At 39.3% G+C, this 15,287-nt stretch overlaps 1 protein-coding gene across 1 annotated transcript in view; it reads right to left on the reverse strand.

Moving 5' to 3' along the window:
* Positions 1-15,287, reverse strand: part of LOC129241666 (uncharacterized) — a 296,838-nt gene that overhangs the window by 225,633 nt on the left and 55,918 nt on the right. The window contains exon 9 of the mRNA XM_054878126.1: positions 9,801-10,742. Within this exon, the coding sequence (XP_054734101.1) occupies positions 9,801-10,742 (942 nt within the window). The remainder of the gene's footprint in view (positions 1-9,800; positions 10,743-15,287) is intronic.

Consider the following 15,287-nt stretch of genomic DNA (forward strand, 5'->3'; position numbering starts at 1 on the left):
ATGGAATCGCTCATGCATATTTTAGGGTGCCTCTCGCAAAATGCAGCGGCTTCTCCAACGCTGTTATACAATTTAGTATATTTTAAGACCTCCGCCAAAATATTTCAGAAAAGTATTAAAATTTACCTGAGCTGGACCGACATGAAAATATTTATAATAAATTGGCTGATTTAGAGAAAACCCCCGCTACAACTCCAGATTTCACCTTGGAAACGTCGATGAAAACAGAGGTACCTATGGCCGTGCAGACTCTCCACTCCTTCCAATCCAGCCTGCTAGGAAATATGGTAATAGCACAACCCTCAAAACGGATGGCGAGATCTGTACGAAGTGCAGAGAAGGAAGGATAAATCTGCCTCAAAATGCCTTCAGAGGCCAACCTCCTTCAACCTAATAGTGCTCTTTGCGGCAATGGATGAGCTTGAAGATCAACGGGAAGCAAGTGCGTAATGACGGGAAGGGCGCCAGTGGGGCATGTCATACACGCACGTATTGAGACGAAATTTTGGTAAACGAATTTGCTCAAGAAAAGAACCTGTCAATCAGCCACAGAGATCAATTTAGTTTTCGCACTTTTTGTGCGAGGATATGTGCTGTAAAGTCAGCTGTGACTGGCTCCTCTGGTTAGCCCTCACGTATCAAAGCTTAACATTATTTTTAAGTACTAAATTTCTCAAAATTTATCAGTTACAGCAAAAAAAACCAATTTTACCCATTTGTTTTGCCTGTGCTTTATTCAGCTTCAGAGGCTCAGCTTTGAGCCCTCTTCCCTTTAATCTATTGTTGGACTTCCTTGCGTGTGAAATCCAAGAAAATCTGAGCCAGTGGGTTACCGTCCTTGAATCGAATGCTCGTAGCCCAGTAAGTTACACAAAAACCGAAGCAATCGAGTTTCATTTTTCCACAGCGAGTTGTGTGAGTCCAGCTCTTACAATAAAAAACGCCCCGCTCAAAATCGTTCATGGCTTTAAATACTTGGGCTCGCATGTCAGCGAAGATGACACCTTCGAACGAGAAATTGCTCATCAAATTCAATGTGGATGGCAAAGCTGGTGTCTGGTGCCACAAGAAAATACCACAAATATTAAAAGGTTAAATCTACAAAAGCATGATCAGGTCGGCAATGAAATATGCCTCCGAATGCTGGGCTGAGCCACGAAAACTAGAGCTGAAACTGCACACGGCAGAAATGCGGATGCTAAAAGAAGGTAGAGGCGTTACGCTGCTGGACAAGATTCAGAACACCTTTACTCTTATAGCAATAAAATTACTCCAATCAGCACTAAGCTCCAGGAAAACCGCCTGATACGGTCATGTAATGAGAAGACCAGAGAATCACGCAATGAGGCAAGAGTTGCAGATGGAGGTAGCGAAAAGAGGGTCAAGTAGAACACTAAAAACCTGGGAAAGCACTATTGAAAACGGCATGCGTTGCAGAAACGTCAGCGAAGAGACAACTCAGGAACGCGTGAGCTGGAGACTTCGTACAAGAAGAGCCGACCCGAAATAGGATAAGGTTGGGTTCAAGAAGAAGAAACAGAAGTATACATTTGCCTGTAAATAACACTTGACACATTCGGTTACTCGTTTCCGTGCTTTAGCATTTCACGCATTAGCATTTCCTAACACAGCCACTCACATATCCGTGCATTTATCGAGCGGCTATTATGAGTTTTAAAATTTTTACATACATACCTAATTATGCATATGAATGTATGTCGACTAGCAGATAAGGCGTCCAAATTTAGCCAAGTCATCCTTATGAGTCTTCTTGTGAGCAATAACAGAAGCGGCGTAAACCAAACATGTAAGCATTTACGCATTTACATAAGCACGAACAAACTATGTAACATGCGTTGTAACGGTAAATGTTTTTGTGTACCCGAGTGCTTAATATGAGCACGAACACAGTACGAGTGAGCGCAGCGGTGGGATCAAAACTCAAAACTTTGCCTAAGCTCAGCCGTTGAGGCGGAGGAAATTGACTGAGCGTTGATGTACAATTTTCCAAAAAAAAAAACGGCGAATATGATGAAAAAAACGCAGAGAAAAATAAGTGGGAGCATCGAAAAAAGGCGCAACAAAGCATCGAATAACACCGTAATAACACATAGCGGGCGCTGTATGCGCTGTGCTGCATATTCATACACATTTTCAAAAATTCACAACTAAGCTTCGATGCTGCTTGTGCTTGCATCTACTTGCATATATGGGCGATGGGGTTGTTAGTCCCGGGGTGGCGGGACTACCATTGAACGGGATCGCGTCAGCTCGGTGGATTTTAAGTATTGAAAATTTCTCGGTTAATTTATTAATTTTTCCAACTAAAAACGGAGCAGTAATTAGGAATGAAACCTTAGTGAAGAAAGAAAAACAAACTACAGGATCTTTCTCGTTTTCCAAGACGAAAATACAGACTTTTTACCGAATTTGAGAATATTTTATACTCGAGGACCAATTTCGGGATCTCAGGTTTAAATTAAAAATATGTAAACATTTCGGGGTCAACCAGCACTGCTAATATTGGCGTCCACATGCATGAGCTAAATTTCAGCTATTTGGGATTAGTCCCGAGATTAAGTTCGGGATCCCGGAAAATTAAAATACTTCCAACTTTCAGAAAACATAAATGACTTACTGCATTTTTGCTAAATTTGAAAAATTTGTACTCCACGATCCATTTCGGGATTTTAGGTTTAAACTGAAAATATCCCGAAATCGCGGGGTCGACAAGCATTGCTAATATGCCGTTCACATGCATGAGCTAAATTTCAGCTAATTGGAACGAGTGCCGAGAAAAGAAAACTAAATGGCTTATTGCATTTTTGGTGAATTTGATAAATTTAAGCCCGAGGATGAATCTCGGGATCCTGCCATTAAGTTTATGAAATCCCGAAATTCCGGTATCAGCAAACCCTGCTAATACTGGCATCCAGTGCATGCGCTAGATCTCACCTATCTGGTAGGAGTCCCGAAACTCAGTTCGGGATGCCGGACTATCGAAATGCTTCTGGCTTTTAAAATAATAAATTCTTATTGTACTTTTGCTGAATTTCATCAATTTATATCCGCGGATGGATTTCGGGATCTCGCGTTTAAATTAAAAATATCGTATTCCAAAATCCCGGGATCAAAAAGCACTGGTAACACTGGCGTCCGTGTGCATGTGCCAGATTTGAGGATTTAGGAGAAGACCCAAAACGAATTCCAGGATACTAGATATTAATTTGCTTTTTAATTTAGCAAGAAATAAAACGCTAATTAAATTTTTGCTGAATTTAAAAAAGTTATATCTGGGCATGAATTTCGGGATCCCACGTTCAAATTTATAATATTCCGATTTCCCGGTATTAACAAACACAGCTAATACCGATCAAAGTCGGCTTAAAACTGTAGGGCCCTCAATTTATGGAACAACAGCGAGACGCACGCAACAAATAGGCGGAGGAATTCGGCCAAACTCCTAACTGAGGTGTAGGCGCCAATAATTTATTAATTTTTTATGTCAACAAACGAATTCCGAGATATACCGAAAATCCGGGATCAAAAATTCCCGTTTAAATGGGCATCACTAATGCGCATATGGCCCCATGTAAGTTATTTGTGAGGCTGTAAGTGCGCGGGTGCGTATACGGAACATTATTACTATGCTGCATGCAATTTTTGACACATTTCCGTTCAGAGAATTTCGCAAAAATGAAAGCGGAAACGAAACTAGCGTGAGATCAAGTACGAGCGCGGCAAGACCCAAACACTTGCAGAAGAAAAAGTTTTAAAGTGCATAAGCGATTTGGCTCTTGCAATTTTGCCCGCTTTTTTGCATTTTTCCTTTCTTTTTAGGTTTTTCATATAGGCGTAAAAGTCTATTTTAAGAATTCGTGAGTAGTCATCAAGCAAAAATTATTGTATTATCCGTGCACAGATTGCACTGGCTAAGTGAGAGCGGAAATTACATATGCATAGCGTAGGCGAAAGTGCCCTGATTGAGGATAAGAAAAATTTGAAATTTTAGTGGAATTTTTGGGAAAATTGGCTTTCGCCAACTGGTTGGCGGTGAGTATTACGAATGCAAGTAGTGGGCGGCGCACAAACTTTTCGCACCTTTCGCATGAAAGGAATGTGAACTGAAAAAGTATATAAAATTAAAAAATGCTGCGCCGCTGCCTAATATACAAACTAGGCATTTTTGAGATAAGTGCGCTTCGGCAAAAAATGCGATATTTTTATAACTTTCATAGTAAAGGTCGCGCTTTTTATGGGATATGGAACTTCATAGTATAAATATTCCACTACATTATTGCTTTTTGTGACCCATTTGATTCAGTTTACAGAATTTTGTAGGTGAAAATCCAATCATTAAGCATTTCAGTCTTAGTTTCTGTAGTTTGATGACCGTTAATAGCATGAAGAGCCGTCATACTGTGGTAAAATAAACTGTAAAGGTAGGCTAGTTTACCGATCACAGGGTCGATGTGAGCTTGTTACCTCCCTGGAAGCTTCACGAGAGATTCAAGTTCGATTACCTAGCGGTACTTTCTGTACTTCCTTTGATGGCAAATTTTGATTAGACGCTCTTCAGAAGGCCACCGGATAGGAAGAGGGGCAAAATTGCTGGCCCCCAAGGACAGGGAACTCTCAGTTTCGTCCTACAGCAGCCGTAAAGCATAGAAAACCTCAAGAAGTTGAAGGTGCACATGCCGCAATTGTTGTTGCCAATACAATGCGTAACACTGGCTCTAGGCAGGAAGAGAAATCTGCTCCCGCAAAAAGTTCAAACCAAACATTCTCCATCGAAAAGTCGTGGCAAATGGGTACCACAACTTCATTCCAGACATATTCATAGGTACACACACGGATTAAAGTTGAATGAGGGGCTCGTAACAGTAGCAGGTATATGGGAGCCTGGCAGCAAATTTTTCTTAGAGTTTGAGCAGAAAGCTCACCTCAACCTATGCCAACATAAACTTGAGTAAAGCACTCTAACAGCTTTAAAAGCGATCATCGTGCCCACTCTAATTTTAAGTTCACCTTGAAGTTGGTTAAGACGCGTTTCTGGCAGCCTAAATACCATTATAATATGCAGGATATCTTACCGTTCAAGAACCGTAGGCAGGAAGATTTCCAAAAAACTTTAGGGGGCCAGAATGATTATTTGGCTTTAGCTGGCCATTTTTTTCAGATATACAATTTCTGAGCAGGCAAACTTAAACCACAAACTTTAGACTTGCTTTCCGTGCTGGAAATCAATAGAGGCCCTCAGGCAGGCGTAGCGATTTTATTACCCGTCCGTTGGAAAGTACATTAAGTCATGAGGTAGGGTAGTACGAGTCCTAAGTTGCTTATCGGCTAGTTATCACATGCATGGGATAGGTTTATACACTGAGACAGAGGGAACGCTATACCTTGATTATGATGAGGCGTCCGAACATATTTTGTGTAAAAATCCGGTATCGAGTAGACCGAAATTGGAGAACTTTTCCTCCAGTATAGCTCAACTCCTAGACGTAGGTTTTTATCGGGAACCTTTTGGCATTCATTGCGAAGCTGATCCTCTGATCGTCTCTTGGGCAGCTATAGTAAGGGTTGCATTACTGAGATTCAAACGAGTTTCTGAGTCGCCGTTACTCTTCTTTTTCTGTTAAATCCAATAAACAGCCAGCCCAAATAGAAGTTTACTAAAATGTGTACGGGTACATAAAGGTTGACTCGAGCTGAATTTAGTTCCTGTTTTCATGTTTTTGTTCAGCTTTTTTCGAATAGATGAAAACCGAGACATTGTTGAACCTTAATCGTAACGTGCATTCGCAAAACCGTCCGCCATTTTGAATTTTTAAAAACTAATTTCAGATTGGAAATTAAGCTCATCAAAGCCCTTAATGAGAACTCCGAACTGGCAGCGCTGCACAACGGCAATATAAGCGACCCATTCACTACCAACGCAGACGTATGTAAATCAAGGTTGTCCACTCTCACTCATTTTCTTCGCTATCATCCTAGACCAATTGACCTTGCACAAAAAGGCATCCTATGGAGTTTTAGCAAGCAACTTGGGGACCTGAACTTTGCCGATGCCACCTGCCTCTTATCTCACAAACTCACTGATATACGAAGGCGGACAGATTAGTCCGCTGACACGCACTGTCGGGTTGGAGGTCAACACCGCCATGACAAAGGCTGTGAAAGTCAATCACAATAAAGCAAGACATATAATGGTTGACGGCGGCCCGATGGAATTTGTCGAAAGCTTCTATTACCTTGGCTGCACTATCATATAGACGGCGGATCAATTGCAGGTTAAACAAAGCAAAGCGACGTTCAGGCGAATGCATACAGTATGAGGGAGTTCGCAAATCTTCAGGCGCACTAAACTGCAAATATTCAGCTCGTGTGGGAAGCCTGTATTGTACGGAAGTCAAGCATGGCTGTTCTCTAACCCCATCACACAGAGGCTAAAATCTTTCGTCAACAAATACCTCCACATCATCTGTAGAATATTCTGGTCGAACACTAATAGCAACGACGCACTGTGGCCATCAACGAATAAGGAACCCATCTTATGGCATATAAAACGCAGAAAGTGAAGATGGATAAGTCACACGTTGAGAAAACCACCAGACAGCATCACGAGAATGGCATTGGACTGAAAGCCGCAAGGGAGCAGAGGTCGCGGTCGGCCAAAGAATACTTGGGGAAGGTCGAATTTCAAGGACTTCAAAGATTCGTAAGCTTTTAAAAAAATTGGAAATCATGGCATAATCACGGGTCGCTAGTGTTGTTTTTAACCGTGAAACCGGCAAACAAACTGATCGTGAAAAGCGGAAATGTGCGACCACCTTTTTTTGTCTCTAAAAAGCGTGATTGCCCGTTTAGGCAAAATTACACAGGATACAGATTTGTGGGAATCTGAGAGAATAACTTTTACATAGTACATAGGAAGGTTTGGGTTTTGGATTAATACTTATAAATCATGATCTGCCACAGAAAAATATTAAATTTTTATTTACGTTTCAATACATAAAAATTTGAAATATTTAAATTTCAATAAATAAAAAATTTCAAAATAGTTAAATTTCAATAAAATGCACTTTCAAGCTGAGGTCATCAATTTTTAATAGCACTGTTATACGGCTACTCCTTATTCCAGATAGAGGCAATCGAACTGCATCACTAATTTGTTTAAGTTTCCTGCGCGTCCTCTTTTTTTCAAAATTGTGCCTTCAAGAGTACATTTTCAGGTGTTATACGCTATTTCATGGTTTCCTACTTTAATGTCGCTGATTTTTTCAACAAGATCTCTTCAGCAAAGTTGTTCAAAATATCTCAGCCCTGACTTTTAAGAACATATCAAAGCTTAAAAAACTCCGAGCTCGTTCAGCTTGCCTAATGTTTGCCTTGCGGCATGAGGTCTTGCGTTGTCGTGGTGAAACAAAACTTAGCGTCTATTCACTAAAGACGGTTGATTTTTTTAAGTGCCTCATTCAGGTTTGACAGCTGATGGGAATAATAATCAGCAGTGGTCGTCTGGTTTGGTTCCAGAAGTTCATTATAAACAATCCCACCAAATAGACAGGAAAATCTTCTTGGGGTGAAGGCCATCTCTAGGGGTCGGTTTTGGTGGTTCATCTTTATTTAACCATTGGCGTTTGCGAACCGGATTATTGTAAAGGACCAGTGCGATACGGTTCAAAAAACTTTCATTTTAAAGCCGTTGCAGCAGCTGAGAACACACATTCACTCTCTGCTGAAGGTTGGCGACGGAAAGTCTATGCAGAACCCATTTTCCCAGCTTTTAAACGTTTCCCAACGGAACCAGGTGCCTGTGAACTGTTCCAACTGTTCCATGCAATGAGTTCAACCTCTGACCTATGATATCGACTGTCAAATTTGGCTCAGCTTCCACGAGTTCGAGCAAGACGGCGGAGTTAAAGACTTCAGGACGACCAGCGCGGGGCGCATCCTCCACGTCGCAGTTACCACTTCGGAATTTTGAAAACTACTTTTACGCAGTCCTTTCACTCACGGTATCCTCTCGGTGAACAGTGTTTATTTCTGCAGCAGCAGTGCTTGCATTTTTACCACTTTTATAAAAACAAATACAAAATATGCCTCTTATACGCGTTCGAAGATTCCATTTTATTTTTTAACAACACGTGCTTCTATCCGCAATTAAAATCACTTGTTGAATGCACAATACAGGGTTGGCCATATTAAACTGACCCATTGAGTAACCCTATAACTTGTTACTGTAATTTGAAATCTAAGGTTTACGTCAACAAGCCAAAGACACTAGGCGCACTTAAGGCCAATATCCGACGGGAAATAGCCGCCATATCAGCCGAGACGCTGGCCAAAACTATGGAAAACGCCGAAAAACGGGCACATTACGCTATACGAGCTAAGGGCGACCACTTGCGCGATATCATATTCAAAAAGTGATGTAAACGAATCTCCTTGAACTAAATTAAATGTTTTTCACAATGAAACACAAAAAAATGTTTCTTTTTCCATATTTTTTTAATAATCACATGGGTCAGTTTAAGATGGCCAACCCTGTACATATCCAAATACGTGCTAAGGGCGACCACTTGCGCGATATCATATTCAAAAAGTGATGTAAACGAATCTCCTTGAACTAAATTAAATGTTTTTCACAATGAAACACAAAAAAATGTTTCTTTTTCCATATTTTTTTAATAATCACATGGGTCAGTTTAATATGGCCAACCCTGTATATCAAAGAAAATATAAATAGTTCCGTTATATTCCGCGAATAGTTTTTTTGTATGCAAAAATCGTACATAAGTGAAATTATGGGTAAAATACGCACGAACTTATGGGCTGACCTGATATTTTAAATATAAAACCAGCGAAAAAAAACAATAGTTTATTTTTTATATGTAAGACAATTATTATTAGCGGCCTCTGTAGCGGAATGAGTTGGAGCGTGACCACCATTCGAAAGTGCACAGATTCGAAATCCCGATCATAAAACAGCAAATGATTGAAAAAAAAAAATATCCAAAGCGGTCGTCCCTCGATAGGCAATGCCAAACCTCCGAGTGTATTTCTGCCATGAAAAAGCTCCGCGTAAAAACCATTTGCCGTTCGCAGTCGGCTTAAACTGTAAGTCCCTTCATTTGTGGAACAACATCAAGACGCACACCACAAATAGGAGGAGAAGCGCGGCCAAACACCCAGTAAAAGGTGAACGCGGAAATTATATTATATTTCATTTTTATATCCTTAATTTTCGAAAACTAAATTGCAGCACAAATCAGCGGGCAATCAGTTGTTCATATTTAAAAAGCCAATAATCGAAATTCATGCACTGCGATTAATTCAAAACAAACTAATTTCAACTTTAGAAACCATTTTTGACTTGGTTTTTTAACGTTACGAGCCACACCCAGCAATAATTTTGTGCAGGAATAAGATAAGAAATACTAAGTTTTTGGCGACTAGAGATTCAAAAACCGCGAATAGTTAAAAAGCAAATTTTTCCAAAAAACCAAAAAAATGAAGACATGCAGAAAACTTAAGAAACTGGTGATGCAGGTGATGCAGGTCGATTCTCCACACAAGAGATTGAGTGTAACCATTCTTCCCTCTATGAAAAATTCAAAAATTTTTAAATATTGCATCAAAGTTCAACAATTTATTGCTTAGCAGATAAAAAGTGCTATGTCGACTTAAGTTCTTTTGTCAAAAATGCGCTTCCATAGAAATTAATTCAATGCAAAAACAGAAAAAAACACCCTACAAAACTGCATGGTTAAGTGACTGAATTACTCGCAGCTTACCTCGTAAATACAGGCACTATCATTCAAATCGCTGTATGACACATCCTCAGCATCCGAAGTGGCCGAACTGGCTGAAGCGTCATCTTTGGTAGCATTTGGACTGGCACCCAATGCGGCTTCAAAGGCATTGTTATCAGTGTTGGAGTTACCGCTCCTGCCGCTGGCGTTTCCTACCTTTTCACGAGCATCAGCAACCACGGCAGCAATGCCACATTCACAGCCAATCGCCGTGCCACAGCAATAGCCATGACAATCGTTGCATGCCGCATGTAGGGCAGCATAATTTAAATTCGAAATAACTTCAGCGTATTTATTTTGAACTAACCAATATTTGTTGTAGTGACATAGACGAAGTTTACTCAACAGCAATTTGGGCGAAATGCGAAAGGCAGTTACCGGAAGTGGGTGCGCCGGACTAGTGGTATTGCCTGTCATGCCAGTCTGCGGCTGAGTGGTATCATTTGCGTTGTCGTTGTCGTAGTTGTAGTCGTAGCCGTTGCGATTCAATTTCGATTGCAATTGAAAATCATTCAAAAGTGCAGCTATAAGCTCATCATTATCGTTGAAAAGCGTTCGAGGACATGTCTTAGCAGTTGTTGCTGATTTACCCATTGCTGGCAATTTGCTGCTGGCGTGTGTGTAAAAGCCGAAATTTGTTTCATCGTTAGTTTTGTGCTGCTGTTGGTGCTGCTGCTGCTGTTGTGGCACTTGGCCAGCGGCATTAGCATGGCATTTCCTGCCACTCTTATCAACGGCTTCAACATACCCAGCTATCGAACTTTCTGAGCTGGCTGTATCACGCTGTTGCTGTTGTTGTTGTTGTAGTTTGTGCTGTTGATGCGCTGTCGGCAATATCAAATATTTGTACACCACATACGGAAATATCTTCTCGAATGCATTCAACGCCTGTATGACCACTGTGTGTATCTCGTCCTGCAAGCCCTGCAAAGCAGAAATCAGAAAAATTCTGGTGAGCAAAAAAATAAAAATATTTTAAGAATAAATTCAAAGTAAAATAAAATGTTTGCGCAAAAAAGTTCTGGTTGCTTGCTCGCTTTACATCTGCCTGCATCGTTTCCTTTCTTTTTGGTATTTTTTATTTGGGATATTAAAGGCATTTGCGTTCTTATTGTTCGGCTTGTTAGCGCTGAGCACACAATGAATGCGGCCGGCAAGCAATCCTAATGGGGGCTTCAAGGAAATTGGAAAAGGCCAGCTAACACAGCTGCCAGGCAGGCGAGTGAAAACTTGAAGCGGATAAGCATTTGCGAATGTTTGCAGATCCAAACAAATAAGAAATACTTTTCGCAACTAAGCAGGCAGGCATTTTAAATTTCGCTACTGCATTGAGAAAGTAATAAGTTGTAAATAATTGAGGGGCGAACAAAAATGTGTATGTATGCATGTGCAGATGTAAGTATTAGTAGATAGATAAGGAAATGAATGTTTCTTCTCAGAACGAGAAATGGCTAAGCATTGCCATTTATTACTATTTTTTCAATATAATTCCCATTGCAGTGAAAAGTTATTTCTGTAGAAGGGATTTAGTCTCGGAGCTGTCGAATTAGCAAAATAGAAAATAGTACGAATTTAAACTGCAGTGAAATAAAATGCGAGGAGATGTATTAAAACGAATTGAATATAGATGGGATGAATTGGAATGGAACAAAATTAATTTAAGGGACATATAGCAGATGCAAATGAAACGGACTGAATGTAAATTAAGTAGAACGCAAGTAAATCTGAAATAAAACGAAATGCATGGATACGAAATGAAATTAATAAAATGTGAATGAAACAGAACGAGAAATAAAGCACTGCAGTGCAGAAGTAAAAAATAAATTAAATGGATTGACGCAAGACGAGTTGACTTTAGAAAATACATTAAGTTAAAAAGAATTAAAAAATTATTGTACATACGACGATAAAAAATAAGTTAAATATGAAATAAGACAGGATCTAACAATATTTGAATGATGAAGAAGATGAAGGAATGAAATTAACCAAATGTAAGGAAATGGAACGAAATAAATTTAACTGAAATAAAATAAAATGAAACGAAGTGAAGTGAAATGAAATCGAATAGAATGAAGGAATGAAATTAAACGAAATTAATAGAAACTAAAGAGAAATGGACGGATATGGAACGGATTAAAATGAACTGAAAAGAAATAAAATTAAGCGAAGAGAAGTCGAGAGAAAAGAATTAAAAAAAAATCAAATTAAACGGATGTACACAGCGAGGGAAGTTAATATAATGCCAATAATTATATCTTGCACTGGATTAGTGCCTAAGCACCTAATCAAAAATTTAAAGAAGTATGACTGCCAACACCTTTTAGAAGACATGCAGAAGTCGACCATACTGGACACATGTGCAATAGTTCGTAGATTTTTAAATATTTAAGGAATAGCAATCGCATGGGCGTAGAACTTGGACTATGCTCCACCAGAGCACAATCCCTTGAAAATTTTATCCGGCATGTATAATCTCCGGCAATAGCCGAGATGGATTAAGCTCAAATAAAATAAAATAAGTTCGAAAATAATGAAGAGATGCCCAAGCGTACGCTCGATACACTCAAGCAAAAACTAAGAACGCTAACCACCAGAAAAGAAAAATATAGCATGTCTATGAAACGCAAGCAACATAATTGTATGTTTGAAAGCAATCAAAAGCTATTTTTGTGACAATTAAAACAAACCACGAACGTTCAAAGGCAGACGCGACAGGCATCAACGGATGATCAGATCATACTGGTCGTCTATTTGATCCAAACCTCAGCAATACAACACCTCGGCAAGCTGGATAGCAGAAGTGAAGGAAAAGCACTCTAGTATTCCAATACTCGGTTTCTCAGCCGTAACACCTGAAGAGGTTGCGAAAGTTGCTCAAAGGCTCCACAATTGGAAAACTCCAGGCTGTGACAAATTGCGTGCTTACTGGCTCAAAAAGCTCACATGTATACACGACAAACTTGCAGCCTTCTTCACCAAAATAATAACCGGCGAAGAAGAATTGCCAAATTTTGCAACGCTTGGTACGACATATATGATTCCAAAATTCAGGCCCATCAGCTGTCTGCCAGTTATTTACAAAATACTCACGTCGTGCATAACTAACATCTTTTATGAGCATATCGAAGCACATAGTCTGATTGCAGAAAAGCAGAAAGGATGTATACGTGCATCACAAGGTTGTAAAGAGCAACTGATTATAGATCAAGTTGTCCTTGGGCAATCTAAACAAAAAAACAGAAACCTCTATGCAGCTTATATTGACTAGATGAAAGCATTCGATTCGGTTCCACACTCCTGGCTTATTGAAGTACTTCGTATTTACAACTTCAATTCCAATATCCTACTCTTTCTAGAAAAAGTTATGCAACGCTGGAGGACAAGAATAAAAATACCTGGCCCGGAAAGCTCTCAATACACAACCGAAATAAACATTCGAAATGGCATCTTTCAAGGTGACTCGTTGAGTCCGCTCTGGTTTGTTCTCAGCATGAACCCATTAAGTCACATCCTGAATGAGACGGGACATGGGTTTGTATTAAAACACGGACAGTCTGGAAGATTCCGACTGAGCCATCTTTTTTATGTAGATGATTTGAAACTCTACGCCAGCAATTCCAAACATCTCGATAAGCTTTTGAAATGTGTCGAAACCTTCTCCAATGACATTAAAATGCCTATTGGACTTCATAAACGCCGAAAGATCACAATAGTTAAAGGGAAAGTGGTTTCTCGACATGTAACTGCGGAAAGTAGCGGACTCGATATAACAGAAATGGAGCCGGGAGAGGTATACAAGTACCTTGGAGTTATGCAAAGCAGCAACATAAATACGATGCAAATGAGGAAAAATCTGGTAGCAGAATCTAAAAGGCGCCTTCACGCTGTCTGTAAAACCGAACTTAATTGGAAAAACCAAATCCACGCTATTACTTCATTTTTCGTCCCGGTGGTATCGTATAGCTTCGGAATTGTAAAATGGTCATCTACTGAAATAGAAAATCGACAACGAATAATACGTACAATTATGACTAAATACAAGGCACGCCATCCAAAGAGCTCTGCTGTTCGAACGATGCTACCTAGAAAAGCGGGCGGCAGGAGACAGATTGATGTTGGAGCACTGCATGACAAACTTATCTTAAACATAAGAGCATACTTCCAATATAAGTGCTCCCAATCCGATCTGCACAAGGCTGCAATTGCTGCGGATAATAATTACACCCCAGTTCGGATGAATCAATCCTACGAAATCAGGAACGCAACCTCAATAGATGAAAAGATTCAAAGATGGTCTGAAATGGCTGTTCATGGCGTATATCGAAAAGACTTACTAAGCCCACATGTCGACCAAAAATTGTCACACTTATGGCTTACCAACAGGTCGACATTTGCCGCAAATGCGGAGGATACCATTTTCGCTATACAAGATGGTGTGATTCGAACTAGAAATTACATTAAATACGTAATGCGAGATCCAAATACCGCTGCAGACAGATGTCGAACATGCAATAGTCGGAGTGAAACATTAAACCACGTGCTAGCGGGATGCACCACACGGGCGAACTCTATGTACCTGAAGCGACATAATGACATCGCGAAAATACTCCATCTAAAACTGACGCAGATGTACAACTTCAATCCACAAAAAAAAAATAATACTAATAATAATAATGATAATAATAATAACAATAAATAAAAACAAGAAATAAAATAAATGTAAAATTAAATTAAATTATAAACTATACGAAAATACGAAAATAAAAATTAAAATTATAAAAAATAAAATAAAATAAAATAATTATATTAAATTAAATTTAAAGATATTGGAAGATAAAAACAAACTACATTAAATTAAATATAAAGTAATAGATTATATATTCCATGAAATTAAATAAGGGAAGAAAAAGAAATTAAATAAAAATAGAATAAAAATAAAATGCAATAGAGCAAAGAAGATAAAAACAAGTTAAATTAAATTAAATTTAAAAATTAAATCATATAAAACATGAAATTAAATACGAAAATATTAAAATAAAGGGTTGTTCAGTAACATGTGTTATCTATCGCTATCGGATGGTAGTGATCTGGGCAACGTTTATTTTCGACAAGACGGCGCTACGTGCCACACAAGCAACGAAACCATTGATATTTTACGGGAAAAGTTTCCGAGCCGTGTTATCTCTCGAAGAGGTGATCACAATTTGCCACCGAGATCTTGTGATTGAACACCTTGTGACTTTTTTCTTTGGGACACGTGAAAGAGAAGGTCTACGCCAACAGCCCAGGGCCGATTCAAGACTTCAAAGACGGGATTCGTGAGGCTATCGAGGACGTAGGGCAACCACTTTGCAATTCGGTTATGGAAAATTTCACGAAAAGGATATTTTGTTCTGAAAGCGTTCATGGTGGTCATTTGCCTGATGTTATTTTCCACTATTAACGGCATACGTTCCTCTTTATAATGAA

This window comes from Anastrepha obliqua, chromosome 1 (genome assembly GCF_027943255.1).
Source record: "Anastrepha obliqua isolate idAnaObli1 chromosome 1, idAnaObli1_1.0, whole genome shotgun sequence".
NCBI lineage: Eukaryota > Metazoa > Arthropoda > Insecta > Diptera > Tephritidae > Anastrepha > Anastrepha obliqua.